The sequence below is a fragment of the Zeus faber genome (genome assembly GCF_960531495.2).
Source record: "Zeus faber genome assembly, chromosome: 1".
In the NCBI taxonomy this organism is placed as follows: Eukaryota; Metazoa; Chordata; class Actinopteri; order Zeiformes; family Zeidae; genus Zeus; species Zeus faber.
In genome coordinates this window covers 49,132,497-49,149,891 of record NC_137193.1, presented here as the reverse complement: position 1 = coordinate 49,149,891, position 17,395 = coordinate 49,132,497, and the positions used below count along the sequence as shown (strand labels likewise).

General features: G+C 41.4%; 1 protein-coding gene across 1 annotated transcript in view; it reads right to left on the bottom strand.

Moving 5' to 3' along the window:
- negr1 (neuronal growth regulator 1) overlaps positions 1-17,395 on the bottom strand; it is a gene marked incomplete at both ends in the record, with an annotated part of 188,173 nt that overhangs the window by 32,730 nt on the left and 138,048 nt on the right. The window contains one exon of the mRNA XM_080005177.1: positions 10,923-11,071. Within this exon, the coding sequence (XP_079861303.1) occupies positions 10,923-11,071 (149 nt within the window). The remainder of the gene's footprint in view (positions 1-10,922; positions 11,072-17,395) is intronic.

Sequence of the window (17,395 nt, the reverse complement as noted above, 5' to 3'; positions counted from 1 at the left end):
ACATTACAATAGGCAAGTCATCTATACATAGTCTGTACATTACTAACATAAAAAGTACAATAAAGTAGTAATTACAAATAACATGTTTTTACATTTTTTTTAATTAAATGTTTTTATTGTTATGAAAATAAATTACAAAATGTATTTCTGTTATTCTTACAAATGCCGAAAAATAGCCGAAAATCTAAGACAATAACGAAGCGTTGTCTAAATATCCAGTCGTCAAGCTCAGTCACAATATAAAAAAAAAAAGTACTGAAGAGAGACCACCCTTGTCGAAATTGTAACAGATTTTAACTGATAGAGAAATACAACTGCAACATCAGTGGCACCCTAGTCACCAATGATGCAATGAAACCTAACGTGGATGTTACAGTAACTATTACAATGTCTGTCATGCAACATTACCTGTTCAAATACAAAATGACCAACTTGATGATAAACATTTCCGCCATCTAACAACAATTTATCACAAGTGGCTACTTCCGTGTCATGTACACCAACAACAATATGGTGACTGACATTACCAAGTAAGAGAAAATGGTAAAAAAATAAAATGAAGATAAATCTTTATTTACCTTCCTTAACATAGATAAGTTTATGTACAAGATACATAAAAAATATCAAGCTACCGTTATAAAAATTCACTTCCAAACATTGTTTACTTTAGTTTAACAACTACATGACACATTGTTTATAAACACTGCTTACTCTGACAATTTCATACACGTTGTCCATTTTCATTTATTTATTTTTCTTAAGATTGCCATTCTAATAACATTTATTGTTTATTTGACATGTGATCTTTAGAAATACTATGATATTTGTTTACTTATTTTGTCCAGCTGTAACCCCTAACCCCATCCCTAACCCTTACTGTTTAATAAAACCATTATCTGACTTGTTTTGTCATTTGTTGTGCTAATTTACTAATGAATCCACTTTGAACTTACAAACAATATCAAAACAAAAAACTCAACTTTTTAGAACAATTATTGAGAACTGACCTGTCTCAAACACTTGTGTCAAAATTACAAATTAAAATCAATGTTGGATGTCTGGTAAAACTGGAACTGCTTCATACGCAATGCCATGAAAGTTAGATTCATGAAATTACATTTATGTACGTAACTGTGTTATGTTTATAGGTCCAAGTCAGTTCTGAAGGTCAGTCACAAAATAAAATAAAAATTATATAGACGTAACTCCAAAATGTTTGATGTTTATACATACAGTAAGTACATTGTGATGAATTTCACATTAAAACAAAGAAAATTGTTATACGTACCTAAAACAAATAAGCTGGACCCTGTGTATTGCTGCCTGCAGCTATATTTATTATGATTAACAACATATTTTCAATTTCATAATACAATACAATTAAATAAATTATAATATTAACATTAAAATAAAATATAATTATGAAGGTTATTTTATTTTATTACTAATGATGAATAGCTTATGGAGCTAGTTCTGTCAGATAACTCGATGGCACCATACACTTAATGGGCCGGCCTATTTAAGCAGCCAGTCCTTCCTGCCATACCTGCTTTGCTGCCTGCTTTCTGCGCTCCCGCCACCTTCCCTGCATCCACCTGTTGGGCTCTACTCTTCTATCTATCTGGGGGATTGAAACTCATCACTCCTATATTTTCTAGCTCACTCAGTATTGCCTCTGTTTGCTGTACACCTCGCCGGGATGATAAGCAGTAGTGCCCAGATGCCAATCTCAAATAATGCAAAACAAATACGCTTTTACAATGCAAAACAATACAATATCTTAACATCCCCAGGATTTTAACGAGTCCATTTTCATAAATTTGTTCTCCGTCGAGAGGATTAACGGGGAGAAAAGAGGAGTTGGTAGTGGACGTTGAAAACGCACAAAACAAACTGGAGCACACAGCTGTAGTACACATCTGACCCATATTTTGGGTCTACAAATGATAAATGTATAGAACAGCCATTCCTCAGAAAAAAATGAGAGCTTTATCTCCTCCCTGCAGAAGGGTGAACCACCACCTGTTCTATAGGCTTCAATGGAGGGTTCAGGGCCTAATCTCAGGAAATCATCGTTATAGTTCATACTACCTATTCCTACCTGCCTACATCTATATAAAAAAAGTATTTTCTGGTACTTTGTGCTGGCTTAGTGTGAAGCTGTATCTAGGCCACACTGCTTAAGAGTTTCCATATTTTAATCCATTTCCATGGGTTCCACAAAAGTGCCATTTTGAATTGGGGCGGGCAAATTACGGTGCGCCCATTATCCATTGTCAACCCAACGCAATCAGTCCAATCCATGTATCCAGTATTTCTCATTCTTTTTTTAACAATTCCGAACAACTGCCTAACTACGTGTGGCTGTTTAAAAAGTGGGAACTAGCACAATGAGACATTTGCTTTCATTTGATTTCATCATTCTGTTCTGACGGGGGGAACATGTAGGGATGAGTATTCAAATCGTAAATGATATTCCCGGCAATGTGTGCGCTATCTGATTAATACTTGAGCATGAATTCGCCAGTGGATCGTTTCTGCGAGCTCTCAGACATTCCTCTATTAATGCCGAGCATGATATCTTTTGACGTGCAATCTCCCTGTCAGGGCGGGACTCCCCTCTCTTCTCTCTCTCTTGCGCTCTCTCTTTGTCTCTTCATCCATGCAACCCCCCTCGTTCCCTGTCTAGTAGGCCCACCCTGCATACATACATGCAACATAATATCCATTTGTTTTTGAGCTATTTCATTTCAGGAGGACATACAAATAAAATTAATAATAATTACTCCCTGTTCTCACATTGTAGAATGGACGAGCACCTACTGTTGATATATAGATATGTTTTTGTTTCCTTTATAGGATCTAAGTCATTTATATATAATGTACATACTGTATACATTTTTTATTCAAAGGATCTCAACCGTTTGCTTGCGATTTCAATTAAGAAATTTAAGGAGAAGGTAGAGAAAAAAATCCAAAACTTTTCACCCACTGCCTCATAATCGAGTTTCCGCAGTCTACCTGATTGCAGCAGTTAAGCATGCATAATCATAATTCCAAACTATTTATATTTATATTTATACACAGTCAATCCTTGCATCCATAGCCTTTTGTGTGTGTTGTTTTTTAATCTTCATTTGGTACATGATGCACATTTTGTACATTCTGTATGTATTGTATTTCTTGTTTATTAGACTATGAAACATTCCTTTTCTATGGAACTGTTTGAATGATATTTTCTTATTTGTTTGCTCCACAATGTAACAGCTATACCAGGAAAAATTAGTGGGATATGAAAATGTACTAGGACCAATAAATCTATTCTGATTCTGGCTCTGATTCTAAACCCAAATGCTAGAAACTAGAAGAGTAATAAACCCTTTTTTCCCCCAAGCTCCTTCTTCAACTATGACGACGCAACAGCAGGAGATCAGTAGATAATTTGGGTTCCTCCAATGTCCTTGTTACTAGTATTCAGCAGGCGTATCATGCTACGGACGTCCGCTGTGCTCGGCCATTTGCATTGCCAGCCTGAAGTCCCGCAGGCATCGGCGGATCCCAAACCGAATACCCTGCTGTGCTGTACGACGACCATTTTGTGATCTCAACTACTTGCTAAAAAAATGCTAATGTACTTTGGCTGATTGCAGTGGTAACCAAAAAAATTTGAATGGGAAAGAGAAAATAAAATATTCAAAAGGACCTTCTTAGATGCTACATAATACATATGCAGAATCAGTGTAGGTTATTATGGCAGCACAATTCGAATTAAACATTGTTACGAACATGCGCAGTAAAAATTCACACAGTGGCCACTTAATTAGTTCCACTTGCTCGTTGATTCAAATATCTAATGAGTCAATCATGTGTCAGAAAATCAATGCTATGAATTGACCATATGCAACCATGGTCAAAAGGTTCAGTTGTTGTTCAGAACTAACATCAGAAATGAGATTTAAGTGACTTGAATGACTGTTGGTAGCAAGCCGGGTTGTTTGGGTCTCACAAACTACTGATCTCCTGGGATGTTCCCACACAATCTCTAGAGTGTGTAGAGTTTACAGAAAACGGTAAGACAAACAAGAGAGAGAGGTCAGAGGAGAATGGCAGGACTGGTTAAAGCCAACAAGAAGGCGACAGTAACTCAAAGAACCAGGTGTTCCAGCAGTGGTGAAGAGCAGAATAACATCTCTGAATGCACAAGACATGGAACCTTCGAGTGGAGGAGGAGGAACCACACTGGGTTCCACGTCTGAAGCTAAGAACAGGAGTCAGGCTACAGGGGCCACAGGCTCAACAATAAGACAGAATGTTGGAAAAATCTAAATTTCTGCTATGACATGCAGTCTACCAATCACTAATGGCTGCTTCCAACAGGGGGACTATCTACGTATAACCCTTTTTCCAACTGGACAAAAAAACTTGCTAACGTTTTTCTTTAGTGGGAAAGGTTACAATCAGCATTCATTCCCGGGACAAATGACTCTGTTTTTTTTATTTATCGGCTTCAGCTTATCAGCAGTGATGGAAACATGACCATTCAGGACACGCTATTTACGTCCCTTTTCCAGTGCAATGCCACGCGCGTTGAAGTTCTGGATGTAATATAAAACTAAAATGTTTTGGGAAAAAAATTGCACATTCCGAAATTAGGCATAAAATGTAACACCACTACCAAACTATGTTTTTGCGGCATTACCGCACAAGTGGGTGTAGAGCTGTGTTGCAGCACTATCGAACAGCACTACAGTACCTGTATGATGAGTTGTACGGACTTCAAAACAAACAACCCGACGCAGCTGTGTTGGTGACTCGGGACTTCAACAGGACGAACTGTAAAAACGTTCTGCCTAACTTCCATCAACACATCATGTGTGCCACCAGGGGAGAAAGAACTTTGGACCACTGCTACACACCATACAAGAAAGGATAAAAGACCGTCTTGCTCCTGGCTTTCGAGAAATCGGACCACGGAGCCACCACATTACTTCCTGTTTACAAGCCTTGCATCGTGCATGGAAAGATAGTGACGAGGGGTGTAAAGCGGTGGTTGGATCAATCAGAGGCCACGCTTCAGGAGGCTCTGAGTGAGGTAGACTGGGACATGTTCCAATTAAGTTCCAGTGACGTCAGCAAGTTTACGGAAGTAGCTACGAGCTTCATAGCTACGTTGGTGGACAGCATTGTTCCCACGGTGAAAGTTTGGATATTTCCGAACCTGAAACCGTGGGTCGATAAATCCATCCGCAGCGCTCTGAATGCCTGCACGGCCGCTTATAACGACGGTCTTATATCTGGCAAAATTACAAAGGTGGTCAAACAAACTGCGGAGGGCAGTGAAGGACGCTAAATAGACGTACAGGGACACAGTGGAGCGACAGATGGAGCAACGGGACACCAGACGCAGACTATTACCAACTACAAGAGCACCCCCCCACCCCCCCCCCACCCCCTCCCAGCTACGAGTGTGGACGCCTCCCTAGCCAACGAACTGAACTCCTTTTATGCCCTTTTTTTGAGGCTGGCAACCACACCGCTAGCTCGCCGGCTAATTGGAAAAACCGCTGGGGATGAGCGCGCACTCTCAGTGTCTGAGCATGACGTCAGGAGGGCTCTGATGCGTGTGAACACCAGGAAAGCTGCGGGCCCAGATGGCATATCTGGGCGAGTACTGGAGACCTGTGCTAACCAGCGAGCCCTGGTGCTAACTTGGATATTCAACGCCTCCCTGACAGAATCAGTGGTCCAGTCCTGCTTTAAGAGGTCCACCATCATCCCTGTGCCAGAGGCTGATTAAGGATTACATCTGCGCCTCCCTCCCCTGCAGCTTGGACCCACTGCAGTTTGCACACCGGCCAAACAGATCCACGGACGGCGCCCTCTCCCAGTTACTGGTATGATGGCATCATTGACACCGACATGGAAACAGAAACAGTCATGCTTCCTTGTGCTAAAGCGAACCCCAATGTGCCAAAAGCTTTTTTTTAACATTATTTTTCACCACGTAACCGAAGCTGGTGCGAACGTATACCTGGTTTGTGGAACCAGCAATTTAGGCTGCATTTCTGGCTCCTACACCCTCCCCCCCCCCCCCCCCAATGTTTTTACAATCACGCGGTTCAGCTCCAGGAACAAACAACATCATCAACAATAAAAACAACAACAACAACAAGGGGCAGATGAGGAGACGTGTGGGAATGACACCTACACAGGCGGTGATTGATAAGTGTGACAAACCAACACGACATTCATTAAGCAACTAGCCAGCCAGAGTCTCACCCGGGGAGGTAGAGAAAGAGAGGGAGAGAGAGAGGGGTGGGGGAGGGAGAAATAACCTATTGCATCTACATATCTGTATATATTTTAACGGCAATAATAAAAATGTAAAATTTTTATTTTAGGTCATCTCTATTTACCTGTATATTTCTGAAACGCATCATTTATACTTTTCGTTTTTTTAAACTCATGGCTTAAATTCAGGTTATCTATACCTATCTATACCTTTCTGTATGTATATATTATATACACTGTGTATACTGTGGTGGCGCCTAACAGCAAGAAGGTCCTGGGTTCGATTCCCGCCTGGGGCGCTGTTGGCACCGTGCTCCAGGCGGGTTATCTCCCAAATAGGAGCCTTTCTGTGTGGAGTTTGTATGTTCTCCCCGTGCTCACATGGGGTTTCCTCCACCTCATGTCAGTAAGGACCCCCACCGAAAACATGCACACATCATCGTCTGACCAGTGATGGACACTCGTCACCAGGTCCCCGGGCACGTCGTTAAATGCAGAGGCCTCATTTCACCGGCCACCATCCAAAGCATGTGCGTGTGTGTGTGTTCGCATGTGTTGTAGTGTGGTGTGTTGCGTGATAATTAAAGATTCTTCTCTTCTTCTTCCACACACACACACACACACACACACACACACACACACACGCACACACACACACACATTGTACAGTATACTGTATATGTATTTTGTATTTTTGTATTGTATTTTTCTGTATTTTTCTTTTTTGTTGTTTTCCATTATCTTTGACAACATAAACATATGTATCGCATGTTAATACAACTTTTTTGAATCGATTTGAAAATTAAATGAAAGAGAGAAGGAGAAAGTTATTGGACTTCATTTTTATCAGTCTCTTCCCATTACATCCCAGGGAGGGGGGAGGAAATTAAAATGTTGGAGGATGCGTATGGATGGATGAAGTAAATCTTTTCCTTCTTTCGGGGGTAAGCCGAGGTTGTGGAGTGGAAGTGATAAGAGCCCCCACCAATTATTAAGCTGATGAGAACAGCCGCTTTCTCTGCTATATTTTTATCATAATTATTTTTTGTGTGCCAGTTGACTTCCATGCAACAGAATGGAAACTAACTGGTAATGTCAAATTTAAGGAGGAGGAGCCGTTGTGGTGACAAACAATGACAAAATGTGGATCCTCGCACTTATTTAATCCTGTTTGGGTACATTTAGGAGATGATTTAGGTACATCTTTCATTAACTAGTCTATCAACTGGACGTTTAGCCACTAAAGTGTTAATGATTCGAGATTTACAGGCTGAAGTTTGTGCTGCTTAGATGGTTGTTTTTTAGTTCCACACAGAAATTGGAGCAATTTGCTGTTGTTGAAAGACAATAATATATTATAATATGTTGTCACAAAATTCCTCATCACTGACTGGAAACAGAAACAGGATCTCCTAGTTTAAGTTTTCTCAGTAATTCCTTCACATTCTTCCATGCTGAAAGAGGGGTCTGGATGGTCTCCATCTTCTACCCCCTTCTCCACCTCATGGGTTCTGTCCTGCTGTAGGGTTGCTCTGTCCCCACTTCAGTTCTCTTTCTCGTGCAGTGTCCCTCACTGCCCTTCTTGTTTCTGGGTGCACTGGGCTTTCTGCTTCTTTCTTGTTTTTGTTCGATGCCTCTCAGATCGGCGCCCTCCAGTTCAGTAGCAGGTCTTCCATTGTTTCTGTGGTTCCTGTCCCTGTAGTTCCAGTAGTTACCGTAGTCTGGGTGAACCGTTGTACAATGTGAGCCTCTGGGTCAAACCGTGTTCCCCCGTCCCTCATCGGTGCAGCTGGGCGCTGCCCCATGTGGGCGCATGTTGACAGTGACGGTCGCTGGCCTTGCATCATGACCCGTGTTTCTCTCCTCAAAGACGTGCTTTCCCTGCGGCTTCTCCTCGCTGGTTTGGGATGCTTCATACCCTTCATTGCGATATTTGTTATGTGTTTCAGAGTTTTGGTCGACGGGAGACCTCATTCTTTACTTCAATTTACACAGATGACTGAATCCCAAAACACCTTTCCATCCTGACAGGCTGATCGATATCTACCCGAAAAACACACGACTCACCACCGCACGCCATGAATTATACAAACACTCCTGCAAACAGGAACCGCAAACATTTATTGCCACTTTAAATTCCAGCCGACGTGTGATGCTCTATCAAATATGCATAAGCCCCCCCCCCCCCTCTTTCCTTCCTCACCCCCCTCATCAATAGATATCAATTGGTTATAAAATAGTGATGGAGAGATGGCAACCTCTGGGTCACCCCCGCACCCCTCCTCCTCCACCATTTGTGGCAAAAGAGAGAGAGAGAAAGGGAAATAGACAATAACCTACAGAAAAAGAGATAGACCTCAGAGAAAGAAAGAGCGCCATTGGAACAAAAGAGAAAGAGTGAATGATAAAATGAATTATCTGACAGAGAAAGAGAGAGAGAATTTTTGTGTGTGTATGAGTGTGTGTGTGTGTGCATGTGTGTGAGAGTGTCTGTATGAGAGAGAGCGTGTGTGTGTGTGAGAGTGTCTGTATGAGAGAGAGCGTCTGTGTGTGTGAGAGTGTCTGTATGAGAGTGTGTGCATTTGTGTGAGAAAGAGACTGTGTGAGAGAGAGAGAGAGAGAGAGAGAGCGAGAGAGAGATGGATGTTATTTATTCATTTATTTATTCTTTTCATTGCATCCTGCTCTCTCTCCATCCCTATCCCTATCTCTCTCTCCCTTCCTCCCTCTCTCTCTCCCTCCCTCCATCCACCCATCCGTTCCCCTCTCTCTTTCCTTTCTTCCATATAGCCATTCATCCATCCACCCCCCCTACCTCCCTCACTCCACCCCCCCTCTCCATCTTTCCAGCCCCACCTCCTTCTCTCTCTCCCTCCCTCCCTCCCTCTCTCTCCCTCCCTCCATCCCTCTCTCTTTCTCTCTCCCTTCATCCCTCCCCCTCTCTATCTCCATCGCTACTTCTCTCTCCCGCTCCCTCTCTCTGCTGGTGTCACATTAGGATCATCCATTTGAAGATCTCCGTTCTCTCTTTGATCTTCGCTCTTTGTGCATATGCAAACAGGGAGCGAGAGAGAGAGAGAGAGAGAGAGAGAGAGAAAGAGGGCGAGAGGAAGTGAGAGAGAGAGCCGCCGCTCTCCCCTGACAATTCGTCGACTGTACAGAAAAATCTTTTGGTAATCGCCAGGCTACAGCCTACGAGGAACAATGTAATCATCAGAGGGAGCCACACAAAAAACTCTGAATTATTTAAATCACCTGTTCATATTTCATCACCCCTTACATCAAATGGAGTTTCTGAACATTTCCACCCGTCCTCAGCCTCCCGCCGCTGAGGTGTGGATGGTGGAAGGAAACGCACATTTCCTCTGTTGTTACTCTGTGTTTAATGCACAATATACATGCCAAAAATACCAAATTGCAGCCATGGTTGAAACTAGGCGTTTTAAAAGGAAAACTGATTACCATCGTGAATGTCATGATCTCCGCCTTCTTCTACTTCCTCTCCCTCTCCTTACCTGTCCCATTAGTCCAACTCCATTCACCTGCGCACACAGCTGTTCCCGATCTGCAATCTAACCCCTATATAAGCCTCTCTCACCAGTCACCCATTGCCAGATTGTCTTCGATGCTTGCACCAGACTCTCCAGCGTTCTCCGGACTGATTCCCCCGCTACCGACTCTGCCTCGCGCCGACCACGCATCGTGCCTGCCCCCCCCGCCTGTCTTCTGTCTGCACTCCTCGTTATCGAACCTGCCTGTCCCCGACGACGTATCCTGCCTGTCTTCCGTCCGCTCTACAAATAAAAGACATTACCAAATATCCCTGCCTGTCTTTGTGCTGCAATTGGGTCCTAACCACACCCGTTACAGTAAAGTGAAATAGGGAAACCAAACTCTCCGATCTGACCTCAGATTTAACTTTGGCTCTTCTCCTTCAGCTCTCTATGCCAACGTTCCATTTTTTACAATGAAGTAATCCCACGGCACTAAATCACCTTCCTGTAACCACTAAAATTGTCACAAAAACTGAACTAGACTGAACTGGCCATTTTATTATGGCCTAGTAATAGTTGGTGATGCAAGACTCGCAAACGACTCGTTCATACCGAAAAAAATCTTCTTAATAACTTGGGAGTCATGCCGACAAAAGAGTCGGGGGAGTGAAACTTCCACCCACAAACTGAAGATAATTACTGACGAGTGAATTCAAGTCCAAGGCAAAACCAAGGCAAAAAAAAAGAGGTAAAAAGATGTATTCAGCATAATTGGTATTAAATGTGACAGATGTTTTGAATTTTGACAGAATTCTTCTGGGAATTCCATTCACAACTGACTCTGACTCGCTCACCTCACACATGCATTATAGCAGCTAAATCAAACAAAGGAAGAGTCTGTCAATGGAACGACTTTTTTCTGAGCGACTTGTCGAGAACTGAATCTCAGAAAAGTCAAACCTTTCGTCACTAATAGTTCTCACTTTCAGGGTGAAGCTGGAGCTTGTTGTAATGAACACAGAGCTGCTGCGCCGACTGGAACCAATGAATTTGATTAATTAGTGCACCCTCGCAACTTTGATATCGCAACACAATATCATTTTTCTGTTCATTTTGAGCAACGTTTTAGCAACTTACGGATGAGAGGCACGCTGCTGTTGGTCGTTCCCAGCTTGTTGGTGGCCACGCACGTGTAGTTGCCATAGCGATCCTCTGTCATGTTGTTGACGGTAAGCAGCGATCTGGAGCTGAGGTTCTTGATGTCGATGCCCTGGCCCTTCAGGATTCTGGAAAAAAAAAAAAAAAGAAAAATCAAGCATGTTCTTTTTCATAATTTATTTTGATTGGCCGCCTGCGAGTCTAAGCCAAAGAAGCAGAAGTGTGGTGGAGTCAAGGAGGTTGGTTGCAAATGTTTATCGAGGTGAGTGGATCTTCTCCAGCCACTTCATCTGCCCTCTTCAAAATATCTATTTATCTCTCCGTCTTGGAAAGAGAGAGGGAGAGAGATGACCCCTGAAGTGAGCGTGACACCAGCTGGAAGCCTCTCGACATGTTGGTGATCGCGACGCTCCAGATGTGGAGGCATTACGAAAATAATCCTATTTCTGTGACATCTGTGCCCCCCACAAAAATATCCAGTTTGATTATTGTTGTGTGTGTTCATTATTCACAATCTATAGTGAGAGAGAGAGATCAGAAAAAAAAAAAAACTATGGATGAGGGATGGATGGATGGATGGACAGAAAGATAATAATAATAAATAATAATAATAATAATTATAATAATAACAATAATAATAATGATTATATAAAAAAGATACTAGAAAATAGAAAAAAAATGGAAACCTACAATAAACCTAAAAATGAACAAAGAGGCAAAAAATAAGCAATAAACCAGAAAGTAAACACAAAAATAAACAATGACCAATACAAATGTACAATTCTCCAACCTAATGATCAACAGATAACAATACATACGATTTACAAACTAAACAACAACAAAATTGGCAATACAGGTACTCCTCACTCAACAATCAACGTGTTCCGTTCCTAGGACCAGGTCGTTCAGCAAATTGGTCGATAAGCGAAGAGCCGTGTTATTTCACGGTAAGGTGGCGTGGCCATTGTGAACGCTAGTGTAGTGAATACTGACAGACTGCAGGAAGATGAGATAAGATTTATACAGTGTATATAGTATATATAGTGTATATAGTATATAGAGTATTTAGTGTATATATAGTATGTACAGTGTATATAGTGAACATACAGAGTATATAGTATATATAATGTATATAGTATCTTCTTCTTTCGGCTAGTGTATATAGTGTTTATAGTATAGACAGTGTATATAGTACATAGTGTATATAGTGTATACAGTGTATACAGTGTATATAGTATATATAGTGTTTATAGTATATACAGTGTATATAGTCTATATAGATCGTGTATAGTGTATATTATACAGTGTATATAGTGTATATACAGTGTATATAGTCTATATAGATTGTGTATAGTGTATATTATACAGTGTATATAGTGTATATACAGTTTATATAGTATATATAGTGTATATAGTATATAAAGGGTGATGCGCAATGAGATGCTTGACGCTGAGTATTGTACGTAGCGGTCAGAGAGCTGGTCGTAAGTCCGAACGCTTGTTAAACAGGTAGGTCGTCAAGTGAGGAGTACCTGCGTATAATTAACATAGAAATAATTAACAATAAAAACTATTCTGACATGAAACATTGAGCAACTTACAATAATATACAATTAATGATAAACAATAATAAAAAAATGTTTTTAGAACATAAACAAGAAAAACACACTTGTTTTGGTTGGTGTTATAATAATAAGAATTTGGCATGATGGCTGTGTGCTGTTATTTGTGGTTGTGTAAAACCCTCGGAGTCTTGGGGAGAAGACATGTTTTCATGGCCTCTCTCATTCTCTCTCTCCCTCACTCCGACCGTCATGGCTGACACTCCAGTCCATTCCAAAACGCTCCATGTGAACCCTGTGTCCCAGAACAAATCTGCGAGCATCTGCCGCTCGCTGTCTCCCACCGCGAAGTCCTCTTACGCCGAGCTGAACGTTTACCCATATACTCGACGGGAGACGCTGCTTCTGTCTGTCATCGCCAAAAACACCCTTCCATCCCACCCCTCCACCCCTCCCTCCTTGCAATGGAGAGAGAGATTTTCCTGTCAAAGCTTTCGCATTAATTCAGATTTAGTCAGAGAGTGACACACTGCTACAGTTATATATATATATATATAACGTTATATAAAGTGTGGAAAAACACACACCCACACAGAAAATGCTACGCTATATGATATAGATAGATCCATCTAACAGTCTTGAAAAACAAATACAATGATACGAAACATACAAAGTGTGCTCTGTGCATCAGATGAAGATGAATTAGTAAATGAGCGAAATAAACATTTTCAACAATAAAGCTACAAAAGTACATTCAATTGTATTGCTGTTTTTTGAAGTAATTAGAAACCCACAGTGTTAAAAAGTCACTTTCCGAGCCAGGCCCTGAACGCAGGAAAATGCCAGAATGATGCCAATGTGCCTCATTAACAATTTGAATAAATTGAATCCAACCCATAATTACAATTAGCACAGTGTGAGCTGATGATTGAAATTGTGCTCACCACGAGCGGGTAAATGATGGGTAATGGGGGGTAATTTGGTTTTTAAATTCAAGAACCAACACTTGAATCTGCACTGATTGATGATGCCGTGAATGTTTAAAGCCGCTTGACGGAGGAACGCAAACATGGCGTCAGAATGCTGCGACGTGCGAAGGAGAGGAGAATACAATACCAGCAAGACACTTTCCTGAGGTCAGATATTTGGACAATTCACAAATAAACACACTCCTTTGACACATCACTTGCTCAGCATCCAGAGTAAAACCATTACACGCCCAATAATGACACATTAGCATTAAAGTTAGTATATGTTAGCATTCAACTTTTTCCTATTATTATTATTCAATGTTTCTAACCAGCCAATTGATTCAACCCGAAAGCTTCACACTACAGCATGGTTTTAAGATGTTATTTTAGCTTTTCGCTGTGGCCATGGAGGTCTGCAGTTGTGGCTTCAAGATGGAGTTGGATCATGCATTCATCAAATTTGAGTTTGTAGTGCAGTAAGGCTGGGCGATATATCGGTATAATATCGGTATCGTGATATGATACTAGATACTAGTACTACTATGATACTAGTAATATTGTGATATAGTTAAATCGAGGGCTGTACCCGACTCAGAATATTGTCAGTCGAAACGGATTCAGCTGTTCAATGCGAATAATCGATTATGGCACTAAACAAGTACGTATGAAACGGTATGGAAAGAAAACCGTGCGTAATGGGGACACTTTCTCCATGATTCTCTCGCAAAAAAATCTGTGTCTGGCGAACGGGGACCGGACGCGGATGTTCACACATAAGAAAATATATTTGATTCCCCTTATATATAATTCCTCATTGAAATGTTGACCCTGTGAAGTTTGTAAACTTCTCTCTGTTTTATCCTGATATTGTAATGGTCGCTGACACTGTGGTGTTGCATGTTAAATCATCCATCCCCACACACAGGAGAGCCTTAGTTATGACAACACTTTATCTGTTCCTAGCTTGTTATATCTTGCAACTCTCTCCAATAAACTGGTGCGTTTTACCATCACTGCCTGTGTCTCTGTGTTGGCGAGACCCCGAAAAGCCACTTAGGTGGCGTGTGGCAGGCATAACTGCCACACTGGATACATTGTCATGACAGAGGCTCCCTCCCATGTGCGTGGGGATGGGTGATTTAACCCGTGCTCATTGATTGCTCTGATGAGCAACATGTGCACAGACACCCCTGATAATGGGCCCAATTAACTAGATTCAAGACAGGGGCGGCTGCTTAAATCACACCAGCCACACACCACTATGTTTTTTTTGAGGCTGCAGTACAGTAAAGACTATTGTTTTATCTGTTCTTACCAGAGTTTCCGCTAGAAAAAAAATGTCCACGTGTCCTGGGAGATTTCGATGGGACAGATTTCGGTAAAATAATTATCTGTGTTTATTAAATTTAAAAACAATTGATAGGCAGGCTATATAAAAAATGAAATCATGAAGGCATGTTAATTCATAATGTTTTTTTATTAAATCTTCGAAATAAAAAAGTCTCGCCAGTCAAATAAATAAATAAAAAATATTAATATTACCACTTGAAATCAAATTATTTCCCTTTGTGAACAATAAGTAACAAGTGCAGCTGCTTTGATTAACATTTCACTTAAATAAAATTGACAAAAGGAAAAACCAAATAATTTGGCAAGTAGATCTAAATAAATAATAAAGTTTGTAGTGTTGTCTGTCTTCGTCGGGGTGTATGGTAGATATATTTCACAACGTAATGGATATTTACTGTCTACTTTGGTTCGGAACTTAAACGTCCCCAAAAAATGCCAAACCATGGATGTACTGTATGTGTCCCTGTGCTCAACGATACATCATCTTTCTGCTTCTCTGAGTTTTGGACGCTGCGCTCTGTCTCTGCTCTGTGTGTGTGTTTGTTTACAAGCGCAACCTGCGAGCAGGGTTTGTTTCTATATCAACGAACCTGACTGGTTAGAGGTGAAAGGCCAGCTTTAGATCATCCAAACTGATTGGCTTTCCGTTGCAACTTGCCAAATGTGGAAATGAACAGATCTGTGGAATTACATTTTATTATATTCTATTATACAGCAAGGAAATACATCTGTCAATAATCATGGTAATTTTTTTCTCGCCCAGAGAAAATAAATTGTGCTTGAGAGGGAATTATTTTCACCAGACATTGTGACCGGAGAGATTTAAATATGTCGGACTTCAACAGATTTTTCCGGTCAAAAACCTGCAATTATCAAATAAAGGAAAAGCTGGTTCTAACCAAGTGTTTCTCAAATGGGGGTACTGCAGGAGATATTCTTACAAAAAGATTTGATTAAACATATTGGTTATATAATGTTTAAAAAAAAAACATATGACAAACATACAGTACATCATTTTTGTTCATTTTCATTTTTTTCTCTGAATGCCAGTAAAGGGTGTTCTCAGTGGTGTAGTGCAAGGTATACGCAGCCTGTATACCTACTTATTTTTCAGTCGATATTGCGTATACCCACTTCTAAATCCCCTCTGATATGCATCATTCAGTAGTAGTAGTCCTGTATCCAAGCACATGTGTCCACCAATCCAAGCACATGTTCCCTTAAAAACACCCACTAAAGAGATAATCTTCACATAAACAGTGGCTAATTATGTAGTTGTCTAACCCTATAGTCTGGAGTATACCCACTTCTCCAGGAACCACTCAGACTGGGGGTACTCAGCGCAAAAAAGATCTTAGAGGCGGTACACTACTAAAATAATTTTGAGAACGACTGCTCTAACCACCACCTCTACCAGCTTGGTCATAATATCCACATAGAAGAAGAAGAACTGAAGAACAATCTTTATTTGTCACACAGCACACCACACTACAACACATGCATGCGCACACACACACACACACACACACACACACACACACACGCGCGCACGCACACGCTTTGGATGGTGGCCGGTGAAATGGTTCCTCTGCATTTAACCCATCCTGGCCTGTCCTTCCTCCGGGGCCACAGCCAGGAGCAGTGGGCAGCATACGTGGACGCACCCGGGGACCAGGTGATGAGTGTCCATCACTGGTCAGATGATGATGTGTGCATGTTTTTGATGGGGGTCCTTACTGATGGTAGGTGGAGCACGAGGAGAACATGCAAACTCCACACAGAAAGGTTCCTATTTTGGGAGATAACCCGCCCGGAGCAAGGTGCCAACAGCGCCCCAGGCGGGAATCGAACGCAGGACCTTCTTGCTGTGAGGCAGCAGTGCAATGCACTGCGCCACCGTGCCACGAAACACATGCCACATACACACGTGCCACATAACTGTGGATCCCAAATATCATATTTTTGTGTTTTATACTTACAGTAAAGCATCACCTGCCATCCTCAAAACATGAAAATCCATCAAAACATATTGTGATTTGATTTTGTGATGCCAAGCCCTGATGTGCACTGTAGTCAAAGCCCAATTGAAATGTCTTAAGCTTCCAGAAACGAAAAAACAATAAGGGAATAAAGATGAATAAGGATCTGTCAAAATGTTCTGACAGGCTATTCCCTTGTAAGAAAGTCGAAATAAGAAGCGCTGCATGTTGCACGAGGAAGGACCTTAGTCTGGATCCAGCTACAATTTACTGTGATTACTTTTGGCATTATCACACTATAACACGCATTTCGCACTGCACCAAAAACCCAGTTACACCCGCTAACATCCGGAATTTTTCACCAGTGGGGAAAGGAAAAACCCGGGTCTCAGTCTCGAGTCAAATGACCAGGCAATAGACACAGGTTTTAATCGGCTCCACCTCCGATCAGCTCTGATGTGAACTTGACACCTGGGTCGACTCGCTAATTTAGGCCACTTGACCGGCACGATGTGCAACCAGGAATATCCGTGTATCATTCCATCATTTCAAATCCCATTTAGAATCCAAAATCAGAAGAAATTGACATT